The 23,519-nt window shown below is 45.4% G+C and overlaps 1 protein-coding gene across 4 annotated transcripts in view; it reads left to right on the top strand.

The window, feature by feature from the left end:
* LOC107226861 overlaps positions 1 to 23,519 on the top strand; it is a 63,510-nt gene that overhangs the window by 35,084 nt on the left and 4,907 nt on the right. For 2 of the 4 annotated variants that reach the window (XR_006904435.1, XM_046740244.1), the window contains exons 5-16: positions 14,863 to 14,990; positions 17,016 to 17,954; positions 18,425 to 18,613; positions 19,366 to 19,483; positions 19,563 to 19,715; positions 20,138 to 20,275; positions 20,365 to 20,570; positions 22,189 to 22,422; positions 22,513 to 22,577; positions 22,694 to 22,898; positions 22,973 to 23,118; positions 23,238 to 23,402. Coding sequence is in view for 3 of the 4 variants with exons in the window: in XM_046740244.1 (XP_046596200.1) it covers positions 14,863 to 14,990; positions 17,016 to 17,954; positions 18,425 to 18,613; positions 19,366 to 19,483; positions 19,563 to 19,715; positions 20,138 to 20,275; positions 20,365 to 20,570; positions 22,189 to 22,422; positions 22,513 to 22,577; positions 22,694 to 22,898; positions 22,973 to 23,118; positions 23,238 to 23,402 (2,686 nt within the window). In the remaining variant the exon portion in view is untranslated. The remainder of the gene's footprint in view (positions 1 to 14,862; positions 14,991 to 17,015; positions 17,955 to 18,424; positions 18,614 to 19,365; positions 19,484 to 19,562; positions 19,716 to 20,137; positions 20,276 to 20,364; positions 20,571 to 22,188; positions 22,423 to 22,512; positions 22,578 to 22,693; positions 22,899 to 22,972; positions 23,119 to 23,237; positions 23,403 to 23,519) is intronic. The other 2 variants (XM_046740245.1, XM_046740246.1) reach the window with 2 other exon arrangements.

Genomic DNA, 23,519 nt, shown 5'->3' with positions numbered 1-23,519 from the left:
AAGCGGGGGTGAAAAGAGCGGGAAACCAAAAGATGAGGGAAATTAACGCTTCGGCTCGTTATACCTGTCCGATGTTGGCAGGTATAGCCACTCCGTGAATCGGAAAGCAGCGAGCCACTGCAATGCGGAATCTCATGCAGACGGAAAACAGCTCTGCAAAACCTTCCCCGGCTGTTATAAGATGGTTCGGGAAAGAGATGCAAATTGATTGCACATGTCAACACGAATTTCGAGTCTGGATTCTAGATGTCAAATTTTCATTTCTTCCACGTAACTAATAAAAGATGATATAATTTTACGGGATAAAGTTTGTTTTTTTACTTCAACGTTCTGCTACCGGCTGCTTGTAACTACTATCAACCGAAACTTCAAGACTTATGTAATAACGTGAAAAAGACAAAAACAAACTTTATGAGTACCAAATGACGATTTTGGTTATTATTCGATGTGTAGAATCAAAATTCATTAATTCGAATATAAACTCACCACCCCGCCCCAAAAAAAAAAAAAATTGTTTTTGTCGACCTGTGTTATTTCACACTCGGTCAAGCACTTTTTAAAGGCCCGGAGCTTCTTTCGCATCCTTTATGAGCTTTGTGAGCGCTGAAATGACGACGATGGATGAATATATGCATCATACCGTTTTCCAGTATACCGAATTGATTTGTAAAATCCTCGTGCTCGTGTTCCGTTGTTCCCCTTTGACCTGTCACATATCAGGTGGAAAGTATGTAGAGGTATTCAATAACCGTTAACGCAATACGAATGATATGCTATTGAATTTGCTGGCTGAATATTTATCGGAACAATTGACCCATTTTTACCGCCTCTCATCTCTCCGAATCGTGAACAAGGTACATCCATATACATACAACGGAGAATATCGATTTGTTTCCTTGCGAGTTGAATTGCATTTGTAAAGCTGTCGGTAGGCAGCGGGACAATTCAATCACGGTACTTCTGAGATATGAAACAATATTTGTACAGCTTCTTAGTTTCAATATTATAAGTATAAATCTTGTACTTACCTCGAGGTAATCTCGTTATGAGATTCTCCCTCTTCCGCAAAGAGAAATCTTCCGTCTCCCATTCATTGCCCGTTTAGTATAACAATGCTCATATCGGGCGTATAAAGCGATGTGAGGAGAAGCCCAAGGCTCTTGCTTCACAGGTCATGCGGAATAATATGTAAGGAAGGAAGCAGTGAATTGTCGAAATTCAACAGATCGCCAATTTGCGTCGACTACTTTCCTTCCCTTAATTCGTGTTTGGGTCGCCGATTTGACGGCTGCAGATTATTACCGCAGGTTACGGTCTTTGGACCAAGCTCGCCTCGGCAGATGGCATCTGGAGAAAATCAGAGAGAGAGAGAGAGAGGAGCAAGTGGGATAGCAAGCAAGGGTAGATATTCAAGAGCTAGCGAGTAAGGGGCAAGTCTTGGGCGATAGCGATCGTGATCTTAATTAACAAACGCAATTAGACGGTCCGGAATACTAGTTACGTGGCAGCGTAACGGCGACCCTGAGGCAGATGGGTACAAGAGACGGAAAATGGTAAGAGGGACTGGTAAGATGTAATTAGATAAATTCATAATTCCAACTGTAACTGAATTTCGCCACTTTTAGACTTTCGTAAACACGATCATGGCCGCAGCTATACCTGCATCTCTCTAACGTTGGTCTGCCTGGGCCGTATATACGAAAACCCCATTTCATCTCAGGTAATCAACTAATGACGTGAGACGTAGACTGCGGTGTTCCTGAACCCTCAAGACTACAGATCCACCGTCTCGGCTAACTTTCGCCGCCGAGTTTAAAGCGATATATGTGTTTGTATAATAAAATTCTCATGCAAATGATCAACTTCGACTTCAGAAGAAACAAACAACGCGAGTATTAAATGAAACCCGTCTCATGAATTATTTCCACATTCCATCTGACGTGTACCTCGCATACTCTACTTACCCCGCGAACCGTGAAACTTTTGTTCCGAGGATCATTTCTTTTTTTTTTTTTTCTTCTTTCGTTCCGTTTCTTTTTTGTGCGATGACTGTTATGCCGAGGCTAAATCGTCCGATTGTGTTTAAACGGAGAGTCTAGTCTAGTAGTTCGGGATGTTTCTGCAGTCGGGACTTGATATTCATTTGTGTAAACTACCCTACTCCTCGAACCGTGCAATTTGGAAATTACAACGGTGTTCTTATCTTCCATTTTTTCCACGAGGAGTGCCCTGACGAGTTAAGAGCCTGGATTTGTCGAGCAAATAGGCATGGTAGTCGGGCATTGAGAGAAAGAGACGCAGTTATCAACTGCATGACGGAGTGATACGGAATCCCACTCATGAGTAAGAGATGAGGACTCACCACGATGGTTATAAATGAAAAGCGTACAGTTCTTTGTTAGATTTCTTAGCGACGAAGTTCAAGGCGTAAAGATCACGAGCGTAGCGTCTGAATTCTGAAGGGTCTTGTCATATCAAAAAGGGGAAAGAAACGCCTGCGTGCGGCACGCGTGAGCGCGTGAAAGGAAGAATTTGTACATCTCTAATATTATTTTTCCGGGTAGGAATCAGATTTCTATCTAGCGGTGAATCGATTCCTTTCCCTCTTCTGCCAAAATTGGGGAACGAGAATCTGAGAGGTAAGAGTTTGAGGTTCGGGTCAAGAGACAGACTTTAACGACGATGGTACGTCCGTTTCCTCTCAGCTTCTCCTTCCCCATAAGGTTCAAGTTTCCTCTTTTCTATTCCACGATGGAAATTCACTTATCAGGTGTTTTTTCACCCCATCTTAAGGATGACAAAAAATACAAAAATCCAGGTTAGCGTTAGCTATAGCATTCACGCGTCAAGGGGTTTTTGCGGCGATGAAAGCGGAATAACATCAACTAGGGCGTAATCGATACACGAATTAGTCGACCTGTGATTATCGCGAGTTCGCCGCCTCGTTAAGACAACCTTTTCGCGCCTGTAACCCATGAGGCATCAGGCAGCTTGTATAGTTGGTCTGTTCTATATGTAACTCGACGTAGTGTACGCTCAACGGTGCAGGTTGTTGCTGTACCCAAACATGCTGGAACTAGTCGATAAACATATTGTAGTATAGACGGGGTAAAATCCGATTGGTTTTCCCAGTATACCGACACAACAGTAGCTGTTTTATTCTCACCGAATTTCAGCCTCAGGGTCCGTTTACGAGGGTCAACTCCACCTCGTGGCACTGTTTACTATCTATTAATCGCGCGATGATTGCTGAATTTGTCGTTATCTCGAGCCACCCTTATCCCTTCCGCCTCCTCTTCCTCGTATATACCTCATTCCCCTAGTCCCTTCACCCCTCCTGTCCTCTGCAGTGTCGAGGCGCCGAGGCTAATTGCCAAGTCAGTGGGAGATGGAAGCGGAATCGGAGTTGAGATTGGGGTAGTGAAGAGGGGTGGGGGGCAACTTTGAGGAGCGGCCAGTTTGCAACGGTATATTCCGATTAAATCCTCCTCCTTCCCTCTCCTCACTTATGTGAAAAGCACTACCCAACGCCAGGAGTACACAGGATAAATACACCATTGAATGAACACTTAAGAAATGCCGCCAGCGATTAAACAACCATCTTAAAATCACTATGCATAGGTATAATTTTCTGTAGTTTGTTTATTTACTGGTTAATGTATATTCACCGGTGTAGTCAACCGGAGCAAACGGAGCTACATTTTGTGTTGTTCCGTATTCAGACTGTAGCTTCGGTTGGCTGTCTACTGTCGTTGAGTGGTGAGTTTTAACAAAAATTCCAGGTATACATGAACACACACAGTCACTCAGATATTAAGACTCTGGGACTACGAGTAAACTTACTTAGTATCCCGTTTGTTCCGCCTTGCCCCGTTTCGCCTCGCCGCTTCGTATCCCTTCAGGATCGACCGCGTAGTGTAGAGACCTCCATCGGCGATGATTCCCCATTGATTTTCTCTCGACGCTCTCTCAACGTTAGGGAGGAGAGGTTGGTAGGATGAAGGAGAAGGGGTATCGGACACCCAACCTCGGAGTCAAGTCCCTCTGGCCTAGGCGCACTGGAGGCGTACACGTGTGCACATATGTACATGAGGCGGCTTATGTATAGACGCCTCTCCGTATGTGCATACATGGAAGAGATATGTATACGTACGGCGAATAACGATTTGGCGAGAGGGGTTCCCTCGGGAGTTGATGTGCACCATTTATATCCATATTCTTTAAACCACGCATCCAGCAGCGGCTCAACTCCCAGCCGATGCTCAGAGGTACGCGAATTCTCGCGTCCATCCCTGGAGTGTCCACTGCGATTGGGTCCGAACCGATTCGAATACGTTCGCATATTTGCGCTGGTAGCGCTCTCTTCAGTTTGCCACGAAGCCGCGAGCTGATCCCGAACGATGAGGACGAGCCGCGTGCGATCACCTCTTCACACTTATGACAGATATATCTTCGTATGACCTTGGTGGATCCCTAAAATCGGTGGCTGTGCCGCTGCTCCCAGAAAAATGAAGAGAAAGAAAAAAGGAAAACCTAAATTACTCAAATGACCTTTCTTTTGTCAATAACAATACCACGCCTTGGATCCAAACCTCAAGATGGTTAACCTTTGTGCCACGGGTTCGGCATATAAGAGGTCAAGTCACGGTGGTCGAACTTTTTGTTGCGTCTAATACGGGTCTCGCTCATCTTCCCTGCACGTTTAGACACTATAGCTTATACCTTTATCTTGGCACGTACCCGCAGGTATAGGATGCTTTCCGGCATGTGCACAACTTCAAGGCGATAATGTTTTCTTGGAATTGAGACGTCGGGACGCACCTAATAAGTCCTGTACATGTTGTTACAGAGGCAGATGTAACCGCGATTTACACGCATTTTTTTCGCTGGTTTATTTCTTGAATGGGGGAAAAAATAAATGTGAATCGAAAAAATGGAAGAACTTTTATGCAGTGTGCAGGTTTTGAGTATAAGAATGGATTGGTTTCTCGAATTTGATTAGTCTCTCCTAACCACAGATGACAATTAGTAGTATGAGCTATGCAGCTATAAGAGTTTTGTCCCAATTGGTACTAGTGCGGGTACGCGTGAGTTATGTTAGAGTTAGTGTATGTATGTGTGTCTACCCTTGCTGTACCGATCGAAGGTCAAAATCGCGCTGCTTTACCAACAAGAGTGAATCTTGAGCTTGCATGAAAATAAGTCAAAGCTCGCACATGCGCGGTCGGACGTTCAGTCTGCTAACTTTCACCGTTGCCTCTGCGCACGTTATGTAAAGGAAATGTTTACACCCGCAGGTTAAAAATACGGTTAGCTCTTACTGTCAAGTGTAGAATATGTAACATACGCATGAAGAGGCGATGGATGAAAGAGTTCCATTGTCTGGGGGATCTGCAGATGAGGTTACACGCGCGGTTTATTCGAAACTGGAAAATTAGCGATAAGGTGAAAGGTGGCGTGGTGTAACTCTTTGGTAAAATTACGTAGGCATGAGATAATAACTGAGATCAAATCTTTTTGCGGGTGCAGATAAGTGATTTACAGTTGACGTGGTGAAAATTTCCGTGATGCGCTTACCACGTCAGACCGACCGAGAGTCGAGGGCCCCATTCACCCTCTTCGATCAGCCGGAAGTTGATCGAGGAAGTACCGGAACCGTGCCTGCAATGCGACGAACCCCGACTTACCTGTAACCCATGCCGCGCGCTGCCGCCTCGCGATAAGACGCGATTCAGATAAATCTGAAGCTCCTACTCGATTCGTTCGGATTTGCTGTTTTCGCACTGCAACGTTCGAAGTGCCCCCCACCTACCGCCAAAGCCTCGGGGGTTTGGCAAACAATTCCGCCGACAAAGTATGGAGGATATTTCAACGAGACTTCTCCTCTCTCGATTAATTTCAGCGGAAATGTTTTTCCTTGAAATGGATTGGAGGATAAATATGTATACATGATGGAAAAAACTCAATAAAACACAAACAAACATTGTAAACGTAACCGTATCACGATAAGCCTAAAATACGGTACACGTTGCTCAAAAGAAGCGGAAAAAAAAGACAGAGACGAATCGAATCGATTTCAAATAAAAACCCAATGAAGTTTGAACAACAATTTTTCATCCACCCGATTACGCATATGTTTAAGGATATACAAAGACCTTTGCCTTGTAAAAATAATTTACTGCTGTACGGGCGTAACATAAGCTGTTCACAAAATAACCGTGTCTCATGAAAAATTTCCCACCACGCTGCACTGCGTCAAGTACAATGAGAATTCCACGGAGATGAATATCACCGGACCCAGGTTGAGAGGAAATTTTTTTCCTGCTTACTCAAGCTGATAATTGCCGCACTTTCTCTCGTCCCTGTTACGTAACCACCCTTTGTTAGAATTTCCCAGTAATTATCACCGCCATCGCTTATCGTTACCTGCTACATCCACCACGACATACGTTAATTCGCACATACGCATTCACATCCCGCGATAGGGGTGCGACCTCGCCGACCTATAAAGTAGCGGCGATAGTTTGGGGCGAAGTCCTTATCGCGTCGTTTTCTTGTCGCTTTGGATATGTGCGCGGAGAGGTCCGAGGGGAGCAAAGCGCCCTTGATATCGCCGATAGACGGTAGAAAGTGACATTAGGTTCTGCCCGGTTCACGTCGTATTCACAGAAGAGTTTTCAGCCGAAGGTAACCTTTGATTTCAGCTACGCCTTGCGTGAGCTTGCGAACGTGTCACAACAATATAATAAACCTGACTCTCTCCCATTCCACTGGTGTTGATGTTACTTTTGTGAAATGGTATGATTGTGTGCGCGGCGTAGCGGTAATAAAAAAAAAAACCGAGGCGAAAAGAAAAAGTCGCGGTATCGCTCGTGGTATTATTCACTCAATCAATTTAACACTGCACAGAATAAGCGTCAACGATACTAATTGGGGGGGGGTCGACGACAAACCTTCGGGGGATTATTCAGCCAGACGAAAAAATTTAATCAAGAAACAATCGTCGTCTTGTGATAAATAATGAGAGGTGGAGAGTTGGAGATCACGTCCTTTCGACTTTGTTGAGCTTCCATGACTGCTAAAGTTCGACTGAACGAAGTTTCAGCAAATAGGTAAACGCAAACTTTCTGCGGAATCACTCTGAAACGTCTTTGTTCTCTCAGTAACATTGTACGTATATAAAAAATGAGATTGTGTTTGTCTGATTCTCCGACAAAGTTTGTTTAAACTTTTAAGTAGACATCTTCCGAATAAAGCTATAGATGCACTGCAGGTATAGTTTACCTCTCATCGTGTCAAAGCATCCTTGCAAAGTCGGATAGACGTCCTCCGTGGATGGCTTACAACTGATAAGCGTCTTTCATTTATGACTTGTTGTATCTTGACCTGAGTTTATCTCAGTTACAGCAGCTGCAACCCGCGTCCAAATGTTGATAATATTTGAATAGACAGTATGAAGTAGTCCACAGACACTGTACTTACGTTTCCGCAAAACGAAAGCTCGCGGAGAATTGAACCCTTTAACAAAGCGTGAAGGCCAAAGGCTGTTGATAGCAGCGAGTGGCAGTCCTTCGGTAACAATAGAGCACAACGTCGCTACATATCAGAGGACAGTCATAATTAACCCCTTTGTCGAGCGAGCGTGTCTCTGTGCGGTATTGTAGGTATCGATTCCACCATGCATCGCATGGCTGACGCGTACAGAGCGGTTGGATGCACGGTGGTTCGATCGGAGTTGTGTTGACAGTAAGCTTTTGAAGCAGGCTATCGACCGTGTGATGACAGTAAGAACGCGTTGGGTGATCGAGAGAATAGACGGGAATAAGGGTTATCAAATAACCCAGTTCATCGAGGTTTCGCCCGTGGCTACCGCCTCACTTACATCCAAATCCGACGCCGTCACACTTTGGAAAGCAATTACGTGTAAGGTGAGTGATTTTACGAGCAATACCTCAAGTCCCTGCGATAGACTGTGCACAAGAAGTTTGCACGAATCCCGGCACTTTTCCATTCTTTAAATTCCACATCTCCCGCCCTCTGCAGCCTTCGCCTGGTTCGTGAGGTTGTTGCTTCGGGCAAATGGTCGATTAAAGATGAGGAGAGTATAAAAATTATCATGCCAAGCTCTCGACTCGGTGGTAGCGTTGGATATTTGCGGTACATCAACGACGTAGCGGATAACGAGGAAGCGACGGTAGCTGCTTGCGTCTTCGTTAACGAGCACCTCCACCTCTGGAGTAGACAAACAGTTGAACCTCATCGATCGACTGACGTGTGTGGACTTGGATACATGAGGTGAATTTCGAGGAAAGGCCAACCAAGGTGCGAGGAAGGTGGATTGTAATTTTGCCAGGTCTTTGGACGTCGTAAACTCCACCGTCATGCGAAACGTGAACGTAGGATACAAAGTCGTGTAAACTGACACTCTAAATGAGCCCTGTTCAAATTCGAATGCGTTTCATCACCCACTGCGATAAGTTGCCAGGTTTCAACGTCCCAAAATCGTTGGAGTATTCATAGCGGGTGTGACAATTCAGATGAAGAATTTTCAGGCACACCTGGCAGAGGATCACTTTAATTCACGCCGTTTTTCTGTAAGCTCGCCTTGAAAGCCACCGCGACGGAAGAAGCCAATATTGTATTGACAAATTGAGACCAAGCGACGAGGAGCATAATTCTTACCGGTGTTTGACAATCGAACAAGACGTGGTTCAACTTCTAGACGTAGTTCAATTTACTACGCATCACCGTGAGTTAAAGAAACTATTTTTCATCTGAAGAAAACTCACGTGACACTCGACGGCTTTCCAATTCAACTTATCCCACGTTAATTTCTGAAACCAACAATTTCAGCTACAGTATAAATCACGAACATGTGTCTGAACACTCCGGGTTTCATTGCACTTAGTTTTTATCGCAACTGTGATTTACGGAGCTGTTAAGTTCAGACGATTTCGCTCTCTTTTTCTTCATCTAACGATGGAATGAGTAGAACACAATAACAAAAAAGATGAGCCGTGTATACGTCTTAAACAGTTTTCCAGTCCGTGCGAAAAATATATACGAGTTCACCTCAAGTTGGCGAATTAGGACAATCAATGGTTAAGGAGAAATCGGATGAGGTAGTATAAGCGTTGCAGTTCATCAGGGTTAGAAAAGAAACTACGGTATAAAGCGTCCGCGTAAAGTATAAGGTACACATACATCCAAGTTTGCACACAGTGACTATGAAGTGGAAGGAAAATCTGTCGGTCATGACAAGCTTATTTTTCAGTCCCCCAAATCGACCCGGTTGCGCCGTTCCTTTCGCCTCTACTCATTGCGGAGTGAGTTGATAGGGTGCGAATACATATTGAAAAGCGTTGAGATGGTGCGAGAAGCTTCAAGGCATCGTCGTGCTGAGGGAGAGTCGGCTACTAATTACCAATTACTTACAGTGGTTCCAACTTCACTGCGTCGTCCTAATTGCGGTCCCGTCAGTTTGCCCTGATGATATAATTTGTGGTATTCCTACAAGAACGTTGCCCAGATTTAGTACGAATACCCTCAAGTTACTTCGAAAGAACTGTGATCTGATCAGAACACCAGGTTTGAGTAGATAATGAAAACGGAATTTAAAGACAGACAAAATAGCGGTTTAATCTGGGTTGAGTACCTACCACATCATCAGTTGCATGCTCACCAAGTACTGCATCAGAATCCGGATTTCAATACCGCATAATTAACATGGACCACTGCTCTAGCTGCCACGGCACTGTAGGGGATTTTGAATGGACGGTGTGAATTATTTTCGAAATCCAGGTACTGGACGTAGTGTTACGAGGGTGGAAAAATTTTCAAACAACTCTGCACTCGATGGTAACTGCATTCAATTATTGATTTCCGTCGGTCCTCGAGTCAATAATTAACCTATGCGTATAGCCAAAAGAAGTAGGTCGAGATAAATTACAGACACCGGTGGGACCAACTGAAATATACGAGGTTCGGATAACTTGGAAACAGTTAACGGCATGTTTCATACCGAATAGGTACATATGTGCCTGGTGTATTGGTTTGTAGAACGATTCGAGCGTCTGCAGGGCTTTGGTCGGAAATGGGTTTCCTTGGGGAAAGAGGACCCGACCGTTGTACTTTTAATCGAAGGTTCGAGAGGCAAAAGAAAAAAGAGCTACGTCGACGTAACGCACGGTTCGCGTGCGCATTTTGTTGTCTTTCGTTACTCACTCTCCACCCCAACAACGCGGACCACCCGCGTTTCTCTACGTGCTCGACTGGATTGCGGTCAGATGGACTCGCGCGTGGTTCTGCAATTCCCGATGGAAGTGGACAGTGGTGACGGTTTACCTGTCCAATGTGATTTGAATTTCGAACGAGGTATTTGGACGGTGTCCCGAACACAACGGTGGCTGGTTTTTGATTCCGAGTGCAGCCGGCGCTGCAGAGTTATCGATTCGCCTTGACATTTCCACGCTGAAGCAAGTCCAGCAATAGCATATGCTGCCGCAATCCTTTTCACTCTAACTCATATTCACTTGGGTATAGTTCAGGTATAAAGTTGCTCTTGAAAATTACTATCACCTCCACTGTTGCAATCTTTAAGCATCGTAGACTACACACAGCATCATCGATCCCTTTCGCAAACCCGTTTGGACTTTCATCCTTGAAGATGGGAATTGCTTCACAGGAAAACATTTTCGAAGGGGAGGCGGAACGAGGACGAAGTAGAACATTTCGTCGTCCTGAACGAGCGAAGGCCCACGGCTGGCGGTATAATTTAGTTTGCATCATGCCGGTCATCGATCGCCAAGCGATCTTCACATGGGGCAGAGTAACACGGAGATGACGTACGATCTCGAGCACGCGGTGAATAGTTAGTGGAAAATTTCCCTAGCTGGGCAGGATTAATCGGCGTCTTCCGCCGAATGTCTTGACCATTGTTTGCGGTTGACACCAGCAATCCAGTTAGCCCCAGCCCTTCAGATAGCCAAGAAACCCGAGGAGAGAGAGAGTGAAAGCAGGGAAACGTCTGCACCTTGTTTTACCGCGTAATCCATTCACCGAGGTTCTAATCTACATCCATATGATTTTCCACCAACTTTCCTCGCGTTAAATTGATTCCCACATCTCGTTATGAATCGTTCTGCAATCCCGTATCACAAGCCCGATGATAGCACACGCCATCTAGATAATTAATTATTAGCGGAGTCAGAGTTTAAATCACATTAACGAAGTGTTTATTAAATGAAAATGGTTAGATAGAACACAATAACAAAAGGTGAGTTCAAATATTTGATTTAAAATAAAAATTTAAATGTAACTAGTTTAAAAAAAAAAAAAAAAATAATATAAATTCGCAAAACCTAAATGGGACGTAGAAAAAAATTTCACGTGACAAAATTCTAGCAAATTACACGGTTAACTTTACTGATGAAGAAGTGGGAGAATTTTGAAGAACTGCGTTAATCGAATGCAAAAATTGAAGGGAAGTCTCTTATTGAACAATGTTTTCCTTAGAGGTTGGAAAAATATTGACTAACTCCCTGATTGGCTCCCAATAATTTCCAGAAAGCCGAACCAATCAAAAAGAAGGAACAATTTTTCGCGCCTTTTAATTTGCTGATTCATTTCTACCCCCTGGACCCAGGGTAGTGGGACAATTACGCCCACTACCACTCTTCTCTCGGGTGTAGGTAAGAATCCTCTCTTGTCTTTCGTCAACAGGCCGGCCTTCCTAGGTTATCGTTAAGATTACTTCATTCTACAGTGGAGGAAAAAAAAGGACAAATCGCACAAGCCGTTTGAAGTAGGAATAACCAGAAAAATTTCCGCAAGCGGTCAAAGAAAATGAAACAACCCATGAGGTAAAGAAAAAGTATGAAACAATTTGGAATAAACTGCAGAGTGTACCTAATATCTTGGGGAAGATGACATCGAGGATGTAACATAGGATAAAAAAAAACGATCGGTAGAAATTGCGTCGCCCTCACGTTTGGCCTTGCCGTAGTCATCCTAGTGGTCTTAGTTTTCGTTTCCTCACAATTCTCTGCCGGACCCTTGAAATAAGCAGCCGCCTCTTTCCCGAGCTTGAATTCAACTTTGTCGGTTCCTTTATTGTTGTCATTTCGTTAAAGAAAATTTCTCTCTATTGTCCTTTTTGGATAAAATATCTTTACCGAAAGTTTGTTGTACTTTCATTTGGTGATTTCTAACATAGCACTAATTTATTGTTAATGTCTTATTGTTATGTCTGATTAGGTGGGGGCGAAACTGCGAAAAATTAAGAAAATAGACGGGTCACAACATCAAATTTTCAATGACGCGAAAATTTAATTCATAGAATTTCAAAACTTAAAAAGTCTCAGTACAGAAACGCCCAAATAACAAAAGGTCAAAATATTAAATTTTGACGATTCTACATTTTGGCTTTGTATATTCTTATTCCTCCTGCCAGCGTCCGATTTTACATTTTGACTTTCTTATACTTCACTTTTCTGTAATTTAAAATACTATGAATTAGATTTTCACATATTTGAAAACTGGATATTGTGACTCTTCTATTTACTGATTTTATCTGCATATTTTTCTCCACCCTAACAGATTATATGCGCGATGGAAATCTCGATTAACCAGATACGTGGAATAAGCTTAATGATTATTCCAGACCTCGTTAAATTATTTCAAGACTAACGACTTGGGCGAACCAGTGAAACTTTTATCATCAACCGTGTCTACTATAGAACCGTGCGATGCGTAGAGATTGTCTCTACAATTTATCGTGGTCTTCTGAGTACGCGCAGAATCCTGAAGTCCTTAACTCAAGCGTGTATTTTACGAGTTAAAAATGCTGAAAAGCCGAGCGAGTCGTAACGCAAGATGTGGATCTTGTTGAGGGATCAGGAAAAGTCGACATTGGTCAAGCAACGAAATGACATTGTTGAAGATGTATTCTCCGGAAGCGTTCCAGCGATATTTCGGAGACTCCTTTCCAAGGATGACTGCACTTGCGTGAGATTGGGTCGGGTCAGGGATCTGGGTTCTTCTACGCTACGAGAGCGAGTGAGGAAGCCCGGGTGCTCATTGAGGAAGGATCAGAAGTCAGAGAGGCCAATGCGGGGGGACGGGAAATTGCTTGAAGCCACCCAGTCTCGGCTTGCGTTAATTCAGCTGGAGCAACTTCTGCAACGACGTCGCGTGCAGGAGATTCGAAAGTCAGACCATGGCTCCCTGTAGAAACAACGTAAACCATGTCCACCAAATCAATTAATCACGATTCCGAGAATCCAGAACTCGGTAACATCTGTCCGTAAAGTGAGTAGAAAGGGCTGACGGTGAACAATGTAAAATATATTTCACTGACTCTTTAGGGTGAAACAGGCTCTTTGCGCTGTGGGGAGGGGGTCAGTTTCGAGACAAGGCTTCACAACGCCAGTCGAGATCAGGAGGTGCCGGAGGTCGGTAATTTTTGCAATTCCTTAGGGATTATCGACCGCCGCTTGTGATGGGATCTGGCTCCCCGTTTACTCGGAATTTAATTACAGACGTTCGTTAAAGTCCTTCCGGCATTGTTTCCTGCTTTATCTACATCTCCCGAGAACTTCTTGGAAAGACTTCGTGGACTCCTCGTTCACCCGGTTCACACTATCGTTTTTACATCCTGGACAGCCGTCGCAAAATCCAACTTCTGCCGCGGAGTGCTTATCTCATTGGTTAGAGAAATTGCAAGTCTTCCGGAGGCTAGGGATCGCACCTTACTTATCGCCTCAACAGTCCCCAACTTCCTACCTTGTACCCATCTCGCATTTCGTAAATTCAACGAATCGGCTTGCCTATTCGTTAAATGTTCCCCAAAAAATTGAGAGACCGCGAGAATCAACCAGCGATGAAAGGGTCGCTGAATGCCCCCAAATTTTGGGAACCAGGCTACCCTGTTGTCATCCCAAATTCCACGCTAATACGGCGTAGCTAGATACTCGTAGAAGTCGGGTACACGCCACATCCGCTACGTTAATCTGCTCCCCATCGCGAAGTGGGTCGTAGGGTTGCAGCTAATGACGGTTACGTATCACAGCTCATGATCAAACGTCGCATCAACCTTAGCCCGCCATTAATAACAACTCATAGTTCAAGGGTTGTTTTTGCCATCCCGAATTTACATCACGTTCTTTTTGTCGCAAATGCCATTCATCGACATGAAACATGCGTTAAAAATCCGATAACTCAATTTGCTAATTATCTATTTGCTCGCAATTTTTAACACATGCGTCGATGAGGTACTTTCCCACCAACCTAACATGTTCGTTGAAACTGCAGCCGTAAAGGTCCTGGGATGATCAGTGGATGTCGGGCAAGTAAACATCCTACCTAGGTGGAATAATCCGGTATTCGGCGTGACACGCAAGGTGATTTGACGGCACGTCGTAAGGAACCTCTACCCTTGGCAGGCCAGTTAAAATTCATAAGATGTTGGCGCAACATCCCTTCACACACCGCAGTCCCTAGTTTGTACGCAACCCGTGGATTATACAACTGTGTCGGGTATGACACTGTCGAGGATTCCGCCGGGGACTAAAGTCAGTGCTGCGAAGTTGCGGAGGTTTGATTTACGCCATGCGCATACATGTATAACAACGGATCTATGGCAGCTGCTGAGCAAGCTGCTTGCTGGCCCGTACCACTTCCGAAATGGTTATAACAATTTGTCTACAAATAATGCAAGCTTTCTCTGTTAATAACATGAAGGACCTTCAACATTTACTCCGAATAACTTACTGTGTGAAATCTGCGGGTGTAGGGTATCCATTGTAACTTGGATTTTCAGAGCAGAATGTTTTCCAAAGTTATTCAGTTCTGTTATGTTCACAGGGAAACCTGCCATGATGCATGGACACATCTGCGGCTATCTCCGATGTTTGGATGTATCTGCCCCAACAATCACATGAAACGTAGATGCGACAAGATCTTCTCGATAGTGAACCACAACCCGTGCGTCGGTGAGTGTGCTGCAGAGATGATTGCTCATCTCCTTCCAGTCGAGACTGGCCAATTATTGTTGCAGTATTGTTATTACATAAATACAGTTCAATTACTCACTTAATGTCGTCACTTACCAAAATTTTGTATATAACATTCGTTATATCGTACTCTTGGGTGTATTTGCGAGATTTATTTTTTCAAATATTCTTTACCGCCGTCTCTTCACGTTCTAGCTGGGTAGGTCGAGGCTGATGCTAATTGAGTAGCATTTTCGAGCGACTGTCGGTGTTGTGGAACTTATTGTGTATACATACTGAACGAGCTCAGGAACACACACAGAAAGACAAAGACACGCGTTTGCATCATGTTGCAGTAACGCCATCACACCGATAACCGACACAAATCCACCACCACACGTAAAACACAATACGTTATACCATATTACTATGTACCTAAGCCGTTTGAGTCGAATTTTGTCTGTGTATGTTTGTGCAGAGTTGATCTTTTTTTCACAACGATTAGTACTTAACATGATTACCCGCCTATGAAACGTCGGCCAACGGGTAGGAGCTGGGGCGACATCCTCGTCCAGGCTTCATGCGCATAATGGAGGTCAGGAATGAGCCCGTGAATCTTTGACAGCGGATCACGGAGCATCCTAACAGGAGCGAGTCGCAAATCGATATCCTTTGAAGCCAGTCTTCTGGTCCGTCAGTCCTACCCGTATATCCGACGCTAGGTTGTAGACTGGCTCCCAAAAGCGAGCGTGTGTCTACCGCGTAGGTACGTAATCATTACAAAATAACACGCTGTGTCCCGTGCTGACTCCGGTGCTCCACTGAGTTGTCTTAATCACCTTGGCGCTTGCCTCTCCTATGGAGGCAAGAAAAATTCAGGCCCGGCGCGTGGAGCACGAGAGAGAAAGTCGGAAGACGTACGTATGCTTGAGTGATCGCGGCTTGACTGCAGGTTGACATGACCACAGGATCTTTCGATAGTTGACATGACCGCCATTCCGCGTAGCAGCGCCGCGGCGGGGTGTGCGGATACTACAAATTTGAATTTTGAATCGCGTCTTTGGCCAATTGGCGAAGGCGTGCATCGGCGCTATCTGACCTGTGGACGAACAAACGAACGTCGAGGTCCGCAGAGGACGAGAGCATCATCTGAAATTTCAAAGTGATCGACGCGACGGCCGCGCGCTGCACGTGGCAACACAGCAAGCATGCTCACCGCATGATGAAGCAAGTCCGCATCATTGCATGAATTGACTTTCCTCGATATTTGTTATTTGTTATTGTCACAGTCTTGGAGTTCTATTTTTCCCTTTTTCATTCTAGCATGAGGATTGCTGCACGAACGTACCGTGCGTACATTATACTTTACAGTAGTTACTGTTTCACTGACTTCTTTGTATCTTTTTCCTCAATATCTCTGTCGTCTGCCTGTCTGTCTATCTGTCTCTGTATTTTCCATATTTCTGCATTCGTTTTACTCTACGACCAATGAGAAAGTGTTCCTCCTTGTACGTTTACCCTGCGTTATATAAACGACGTACGGTTTCGCGTTGCAACTGAAATGGCTACGGGGAGTATCTCGCTCTGCTCCCTTGTATCCTTCTTCTTAATAACTTGACGCGGTCTTCGTTTATCTCTCTGTCCTGCTTTCACATCTTGGGCTGAGTCTCTTCCTCAGAATTCTTTCTTTCCCCCCGTTGTTCTTCTCATTAATTTTCCGCTCTCCTTCTCTGTCTCTTGGATAGAGAGGAAGATGAAGAAAGGTAGAGAAAGAGAGGGAGAGAAAATGAGTAACGAAGAAAAACACGATGAATTGTAAGCCATTTCGTGGGGCATCGCACGTGCGCCGAGTATTCGGGTTTCATATGCACATAACCATGGGTATTATACCTATATGCATATACGAAATGGGTGGGCGTGTCTCGAGGAAACTTCGTTGGTGTACTCTCGAACTCCCGCCACCACTGCCATCACCCTTTGACTAAAGAAGCCCCCTCCCTCCGCGACTTTTCTTCTGTGTTTCAGAGTTTCTGCCCTCCGCGACCATTGACTTATCGGGGACCGACTCCGCGCTCTATCCGTTCGACCCCCACCAGGAGAACTTTCAAGAGTTCTGGTTCCCCCCGACCAGTATGTACCCATATTTTCTCTTCCCCGCCACCGCAACCACGCGAACATTCAATGAGATCGAGGCCCGGTACCGCTACCACGAGGTGCCGCCGCCCAAGGCTCCCGAGGTCCCTAAGCAGCGTCACGGGAACCTAGGCCATCACGCGCCTGGTACGATCCTTGACCACTATCAACACCACAACAACCATGGTCTCGATCTCGACCCAGATCCTGGCCCACGCCCCAATCCAGATCCTGAATATCCTCGACGCCGACCCACCTTGGACGAGCACAATTCTGACGACCTAACCTCCACCGGGGGACGAACACCATTCTCTGAGCATGACTACGCTTCGAGCACCGTCACCATCTCTGAGCATCAGCAAAAGCACCTTTCCAAAGACCGGCATGAGCAGAATCGCAATCGCAATGTCTATCCGCACGAAAACAATCGGCACAGCCTAGCACCGTCATCACCGAACTCCCCTTCAGCTGACTCATCCTCTTCCTCCTCCTCTAATCACTCGAATTCCGAGATACAATTCCGTCATCAAAACCCTAACCAGCACCAGCACCATAATCACCGCAATAGTCACGCACCATCACCGGCACCGGCACCGGCACCAGCACCAGCACCAGCACCGGGTCACCAACACCACCAGCACCACCATCATCATCACGATCACGATCAGCACTACCATGGAAAGAAATTTGCACCCAGACCGACTTATGAGCATCGGAGTGTCGTTGACGAGATGATCGACCTTGACGACAACGAGCTACGGCTCGGCGGCAGACAGCCCATTGACCGGCTATTCGGTCTCAGCGAAGCCTTCGAAGGGTTCGTCGACAAAGGTTCGTAGGTAGGAGGTAGTTAAGCACACTCGCGATTCGAAGCGCGTCCCGCACCAGCACCACTGCACCCACTACCGTCGTCAACAGATTATACCTACCTACATGTGTCAAAACACAAGCCAACTAGCCTCCGTGCTCTTCGATTCTCGTCTCGCTCGCTCGGTCCCTTTACATATCCAACGAAGCGCACATGATGATGAAAAATACAATAACTAAATACACTGTTATAAACTACCCGATCAATGTCCCACCCCAAAGATTACAGATCGTCGCATCACGAAGCTTTTCCTCTCCCCATTGGTAACCGGGTAAACTAACAATAAGAAAAGAGAGACAGTAGTAGTACAATTCGATTGAATAAAACTACCTCGACAGACTCGAAACACTCGGAGAATGCTAGCTTACTCTTCTGTCCATTCGTCGACCCTCCGCATCCATCCTCCAATCATGTACTAAATCGATAATTACAGTGAAGGTCATTTCACATCCCGACAACTCAACGAGCTTTGAGCTAATTGAGTCTCAGCTGGAGAATCCCCTTATCGATGCTGATCATCGCGACCTCCATGCCCTTAAGCAGATACCGATACCAGACGTACCCAGGCGGAAGATTCATCACGGAAAAAATCATTCGAAGAGCGAGCAAAACTCGAAAGGAGGTAAGAGATGGTTGGCTTACAATTGTTCAATGGATTCAAGTTATCGCGGTTTGACTGATTTTAGGCGCTGGAAAAATTTGCGATGAAAATTCCATATTGGTACCAGTTTGTCATCGGGGTAGGTATATAAAGCAATGGGTAATTCTTGAGGGGGTAATCAATTTCCTGATGTCGGACGGTCAAGTTAGCTTTAATCGTCACATTGCTACTTCAGAGGAAGCCCACCACTCGTGCGATTTACCGGTGTCGTTGGCGTTAAACGCTTCTACTGCTGGTCTTTCTAAATTTTTAATCTCGCCCCCAAACCTCAATAAATTCCGAGACACTCGCCCTCTCGTTCTCTCTCTACCTATACTGCTGTATAAGCTTCATTCTTTGCGGTGCGGTGCGATGGGTTGGCCAGAATTCTCGCCCGGCGTTCCGAGGTCTCCATCGTCCGAGACAAAGAGTGACGCGAACAAACTACCATCCCACCAACTCGCAGTTTAACCGCTAAATTTCAGACCCCAAGGCTCGCACAGGGCGGATGTACCTAGGCAGAAAAGGAAGAACAAAAGGGGGATGAGGGTGAAAAAATGGATTTGACTCGATACGGACGAGAAGGGCTTCCCCTAACTTATGGCTACCCACGAATCCCTCGCGATACTGGGCCACGGTTTTATTAAGACAAACGAGCCACCCTTAGCGTAACCACGTGATATCCCGTCCTCAGCCTTCGGACTCCATCAAATCTCATTTCTGATGCTGTGCAGGTAAGCCAGCGGTCGCACTGTCCTCAGGATCTAAGGCGAAAGGTCATCGGGTCGTGCATCGTCCTGCAGCGGCGGTAACCTTGTCTAGCACCTGCCACCAAGCCTACACTTCTTGCAGGTGAGTAGATATCGATATGTGTAAAACAATTGTTCCTCTGACAAGCATCAAAGGAATTTCAAATTCTCGTCATCTGTAGCAATGACCCAGACTGTAAGACGGCGTTGCAGCCAGTCCTGAACCACTGCGACCTCGGAAACTGCGCTAGGAACGCCTGCATGGATGCTCTTCAACAGTTTTATCGAACAGCGAGTGAAGCGCACACCATGGAGATCGCATTTTGTTTGTGCAGGTGAGCACTGAGGAACGTGGCCAATCTTTCATGGGATTGGTATAAGTTTAAGGTCGAGTTTGAGGAAGTGTAATTTGTTTTCCACGGTTGTTTTCATCCGCTTGCACAACCGAGCGAAACCCACCACGTCAACTCGGGTGTCTAAACTGAATCGGGAAAAAGTTTGTATCGAAGAAGGCTTGTGAACTCAAGGGCGTACTCCTCTCCTTCCTTCCCGTGTACGCGGAATGAGAGAAGAAGAGACGTCTTCTTTTAAACGATAAAGCTGTTTAAAACTTTTAAGTGGCTTCACCTCCCTTCACACAAAACAACGCTCAAAGTTTATTTTATGGAGTTATTTGCCGGGCGTTCGAGCCCACCGTGAACATAACAGCGTCTAACCGACTAACAATAAGCTATAACCACACCTGATAACGTTAAAGGAAAACCAACAACAAACGGGACGACTGCATCATTGCTCAAGAAAAAATGCACCCCGCATGCGCCCAGCGAGTCGAGGGGGTTGAAATGCCCACTTGTCACAGCCTCGCCGAAGTCTGCAGGGAAGACAAAGCATGCAGGTAAAAAACTGTGCGAGCATGGTCCGGTTCTAATAATTTACTTTGTTAGGCAAGTTCGAGCCGACATTGACCCAGAGTTTGCGTTTAAGGAAGAGGCTCGAGTACTACGAACAGAGTTGTGCGGTCGACAGTGTGACGAAAAAGTGCGCCGGGGTAACGAAAGAGTGTCGTCGAGCAATGATCGGGATCCTAGGCACGGAGCTGCGTTCAAACTGTGCTTGCAAAGGGACAGACCTAGCACAAGTCTCCGACTGCCTCGGCTGGCAGCGACTGCTCTGGGTTAATCCGTGCGTGGGTAAGTTTAACCCCTGATAACTTACCCGTGTGCCTAACTGTGATCCCTAGCTTTAGGCGCAAACACAGATGACAAATTTCCTTGACGAGAGCAGAGCCCTCAAGGTATGATTGCGATTGTATTCGGGATTCAGGAAGGATTTATCGCGTCAATCCACGAGTCTGTAAGCTTCGAGAATTATAAATGTCACGTTGTATTGATCCCGACAATACGTTTCCGATGGTGTGATCCCAAATTATCTAATCAAGTATATTATTCACCTATATACCCGAGGATCTTCCGAAGCATTATTACTTTGTTAGGCTTTCGTTTTTGACTTGGGGACTGAAATCCCTAGATTAACGGCACTGTTGTACGTTTTCAACGATGGAGTTTGTGCCAGGTTTCTTCCACTGCTGGCTAGCGTTAGAGCTTGTGGTGAAATCGAAATGTTTCTACTACACTTGTACGTATTGAGGATTTGCCCAAACGTATCGATTGGTCAAGTGTGATGTCAAAAGAGCCATTCCGCAGTTGCTTGAAATAGAGCTGCTATGTGGAGAATTTGTCAATTTCACCTGATTTATGATTCACCTGATTATGATTAATGCCCATGCTTCGTCGAATGATGATTGATTCAAGTGGTGGACAAAGGACCACCTATTATCCGCACTTGTGTCAGCTCTCGCGGCTCAAGTATAAACGCGATTAGCGATTCGTCGCGAAATAAAACAGTAAAACCGAAATTTGCGAAGATCTTCTAACAAGTTTGATCAATTCCTCATTGACTGGCTACAGAGGCGAGCTGTTTAATTAGGACTATCTTCGGTGCGGCCTTCACTTAAGTTAAAGTAGATACCAAAGGTACAATTCCTGACAAACGACAACCGCTATTTATACTCTCCTGGGTCGATACACGTCCTGAATGTATACTACAAAGGTTGTCTCGCCTATCCGCAAGATCCAATCACGTTAAAGGACTGAAGCTAGCTTCGGAAACTTGGGGAGAAAATTAATACTGCTCTTCAAAATATAGTTTTTGATCAATAAAATCGAATGTTAGTCGATGCTATGATTACGCTATTCATCCGTTCGCCACCTCTTTGAATTATTGTAGTGTGCTTACATCAATTTACCGGTTCGATTCCCACTCATAGGGGGAGTATAACATATCCACAGTAGTGTTGCCCTGCTGTGGCACAATGCACACAGCCCTTCAATCATTACACTAGATGCGGCCACGCAAGCTTGGATGAAATGCAACCATTACGGCCGATTCGATTGATTCTCGTTCATTAATTCAATTCACAAATAGATTACTGCGAGTAAGGAAAATATGCATTTATTCCGGATGACATTAGAGTGGCCACTCTCAATCTGCCAACCACATTACTGCGTTCCTAATATGATTGTGCGTAACTCGACAGAATATAAATGAATATCGATGGCAATAAAACCGAAGCGATAAGTTGGCCCGTGTAATAGCAGTAAGAATTTATTGAGGTGGCTTATCTTCTCAAGCGTTTACAATAAGAAGCGAGTTAGAACGACTCTGTAAATTAGTTCGGTCAAGTTGACGAGTTCTTACATTGCAAGTGCAAAGGGTTTTGGATTAATTCGGTGACGTTTCGCTGCGTAGTTGAGTCGCAGAAGGACTTTCACGCGCGAAGAAAAGCCCATCGTCAACGTACAACAACGGTTCTAACCCTAACAACGGAAGTGGAGGAAAATTCGAGTGATCTGGCTGAGTCGCACTCGGTCGAGCCAATTTCGAAGGTCACACAGGTTGCCGATTCCTGGGACTCAACCACCACTGTCTCGACGACGTCGACTACCACCACCACTACAACCACCACTACTACCGTGCCCCCGAGTAAGTCCCAAAGCTCTTACCAGTGACTTGTAAGTTCTGCGGTTGTGCGGGCTGAACGTAATGCGATTGAGCCCGGTCCCTCTGTTCCAGGATTCTGCATCGTGCAAAGGCCCAGACAGACGCATCAGTACATCAGGGAAGGCCGAGGGAAGAGGGTGAGTAGATGATGAACCGTGAAATGGTTATGTACAAACCTCGGGTGTTCTAGGAATAGAGAAATAAAATCGCTTGAGATAAACGACAGAGTTAAGTTTCGAGGTCTACCCCACAGCTCTACAGAGAGGACGAACCCGAGTGTTCGGAACTTTGCCAGTGCAGCGAGGGCGAGGTGCTTATCTGCAACACCATCTGCGTCGAGTCTTCACCCTGTAAAACCGACTTTGCATTCTACAACCACGCTGCTCCCGCTTACCAGGCGTACCGCGGTCGCTGTCTCTGTTACAGTGGACGCTTCATCTGCATGCGGCCATTCCCAGGTCAGTTATAGACCCCGATGATTCACTATTCTAAATGCATTTTTTCTCTAACGTCATTCTTCATCGCACTGCAGACGCGTACAGCATCCCCCACGGCATCTTCATGTTTCTCGGGTATAGCGAAGCTGATGAAAATCTGCTCAAGCAACACAGCAATCTCACAATTCTCGACGCTGTTTCATCGCTGGACAGCTTCGTGCGACAAGAAATTGACAACCAGGTGCTGTTTTGAATACATTAAACAATTCCACAAATTTTCGAACGTCTTAAAAGTACCGGAATCCACCCACTCCCTATACACATTATGTCATTATCTGAACCCAGTTTACCTCATTACAGACTGTCTGCACACTGCTTCTGTACAACGTGACTAAAGAAAATGTCATCGCCATTGCTCAAATAAAGTCGGACACAACTCTTACGGGTAACACGAGTCACCAGTCTCGAAGTCAGGCCGAGCTTCAAACCCAGGTACAAACATTGCAGCAGTTGAAGCGGGTAAAGGTGAGTAAACAAACCTTTAGTATTTGCCAATGGGATCTGAAGGTAAGCTTTGTTCTTCAAGATCCATTGGTAAATAAATTTCCAATTTGATACGAAACACGCTGTTGAACACTCTGC

The sequence above is a fragment of the Neodiprion lecontei genome, chromosome 5 (genome assembly GCF_021901455.1).
Source record: "Neodiprion lecontei isolate iyNeoLeco1 chromosome 5, iyNeoLeco1.1, whole genome shotgun sequence".
NCBI classification, from domain to species: domain Eukaryota; kingdom Metazoa; phylum Arthropoda; class Insecta; order Hymenoptera; family Diprionidae; genus Neodiprion; species Neodiprion lecontei.
Note: the sequence above shows the minus strand (reverse complement) of the source record. Positions and strands in the feature narration are given on the sequence as shown.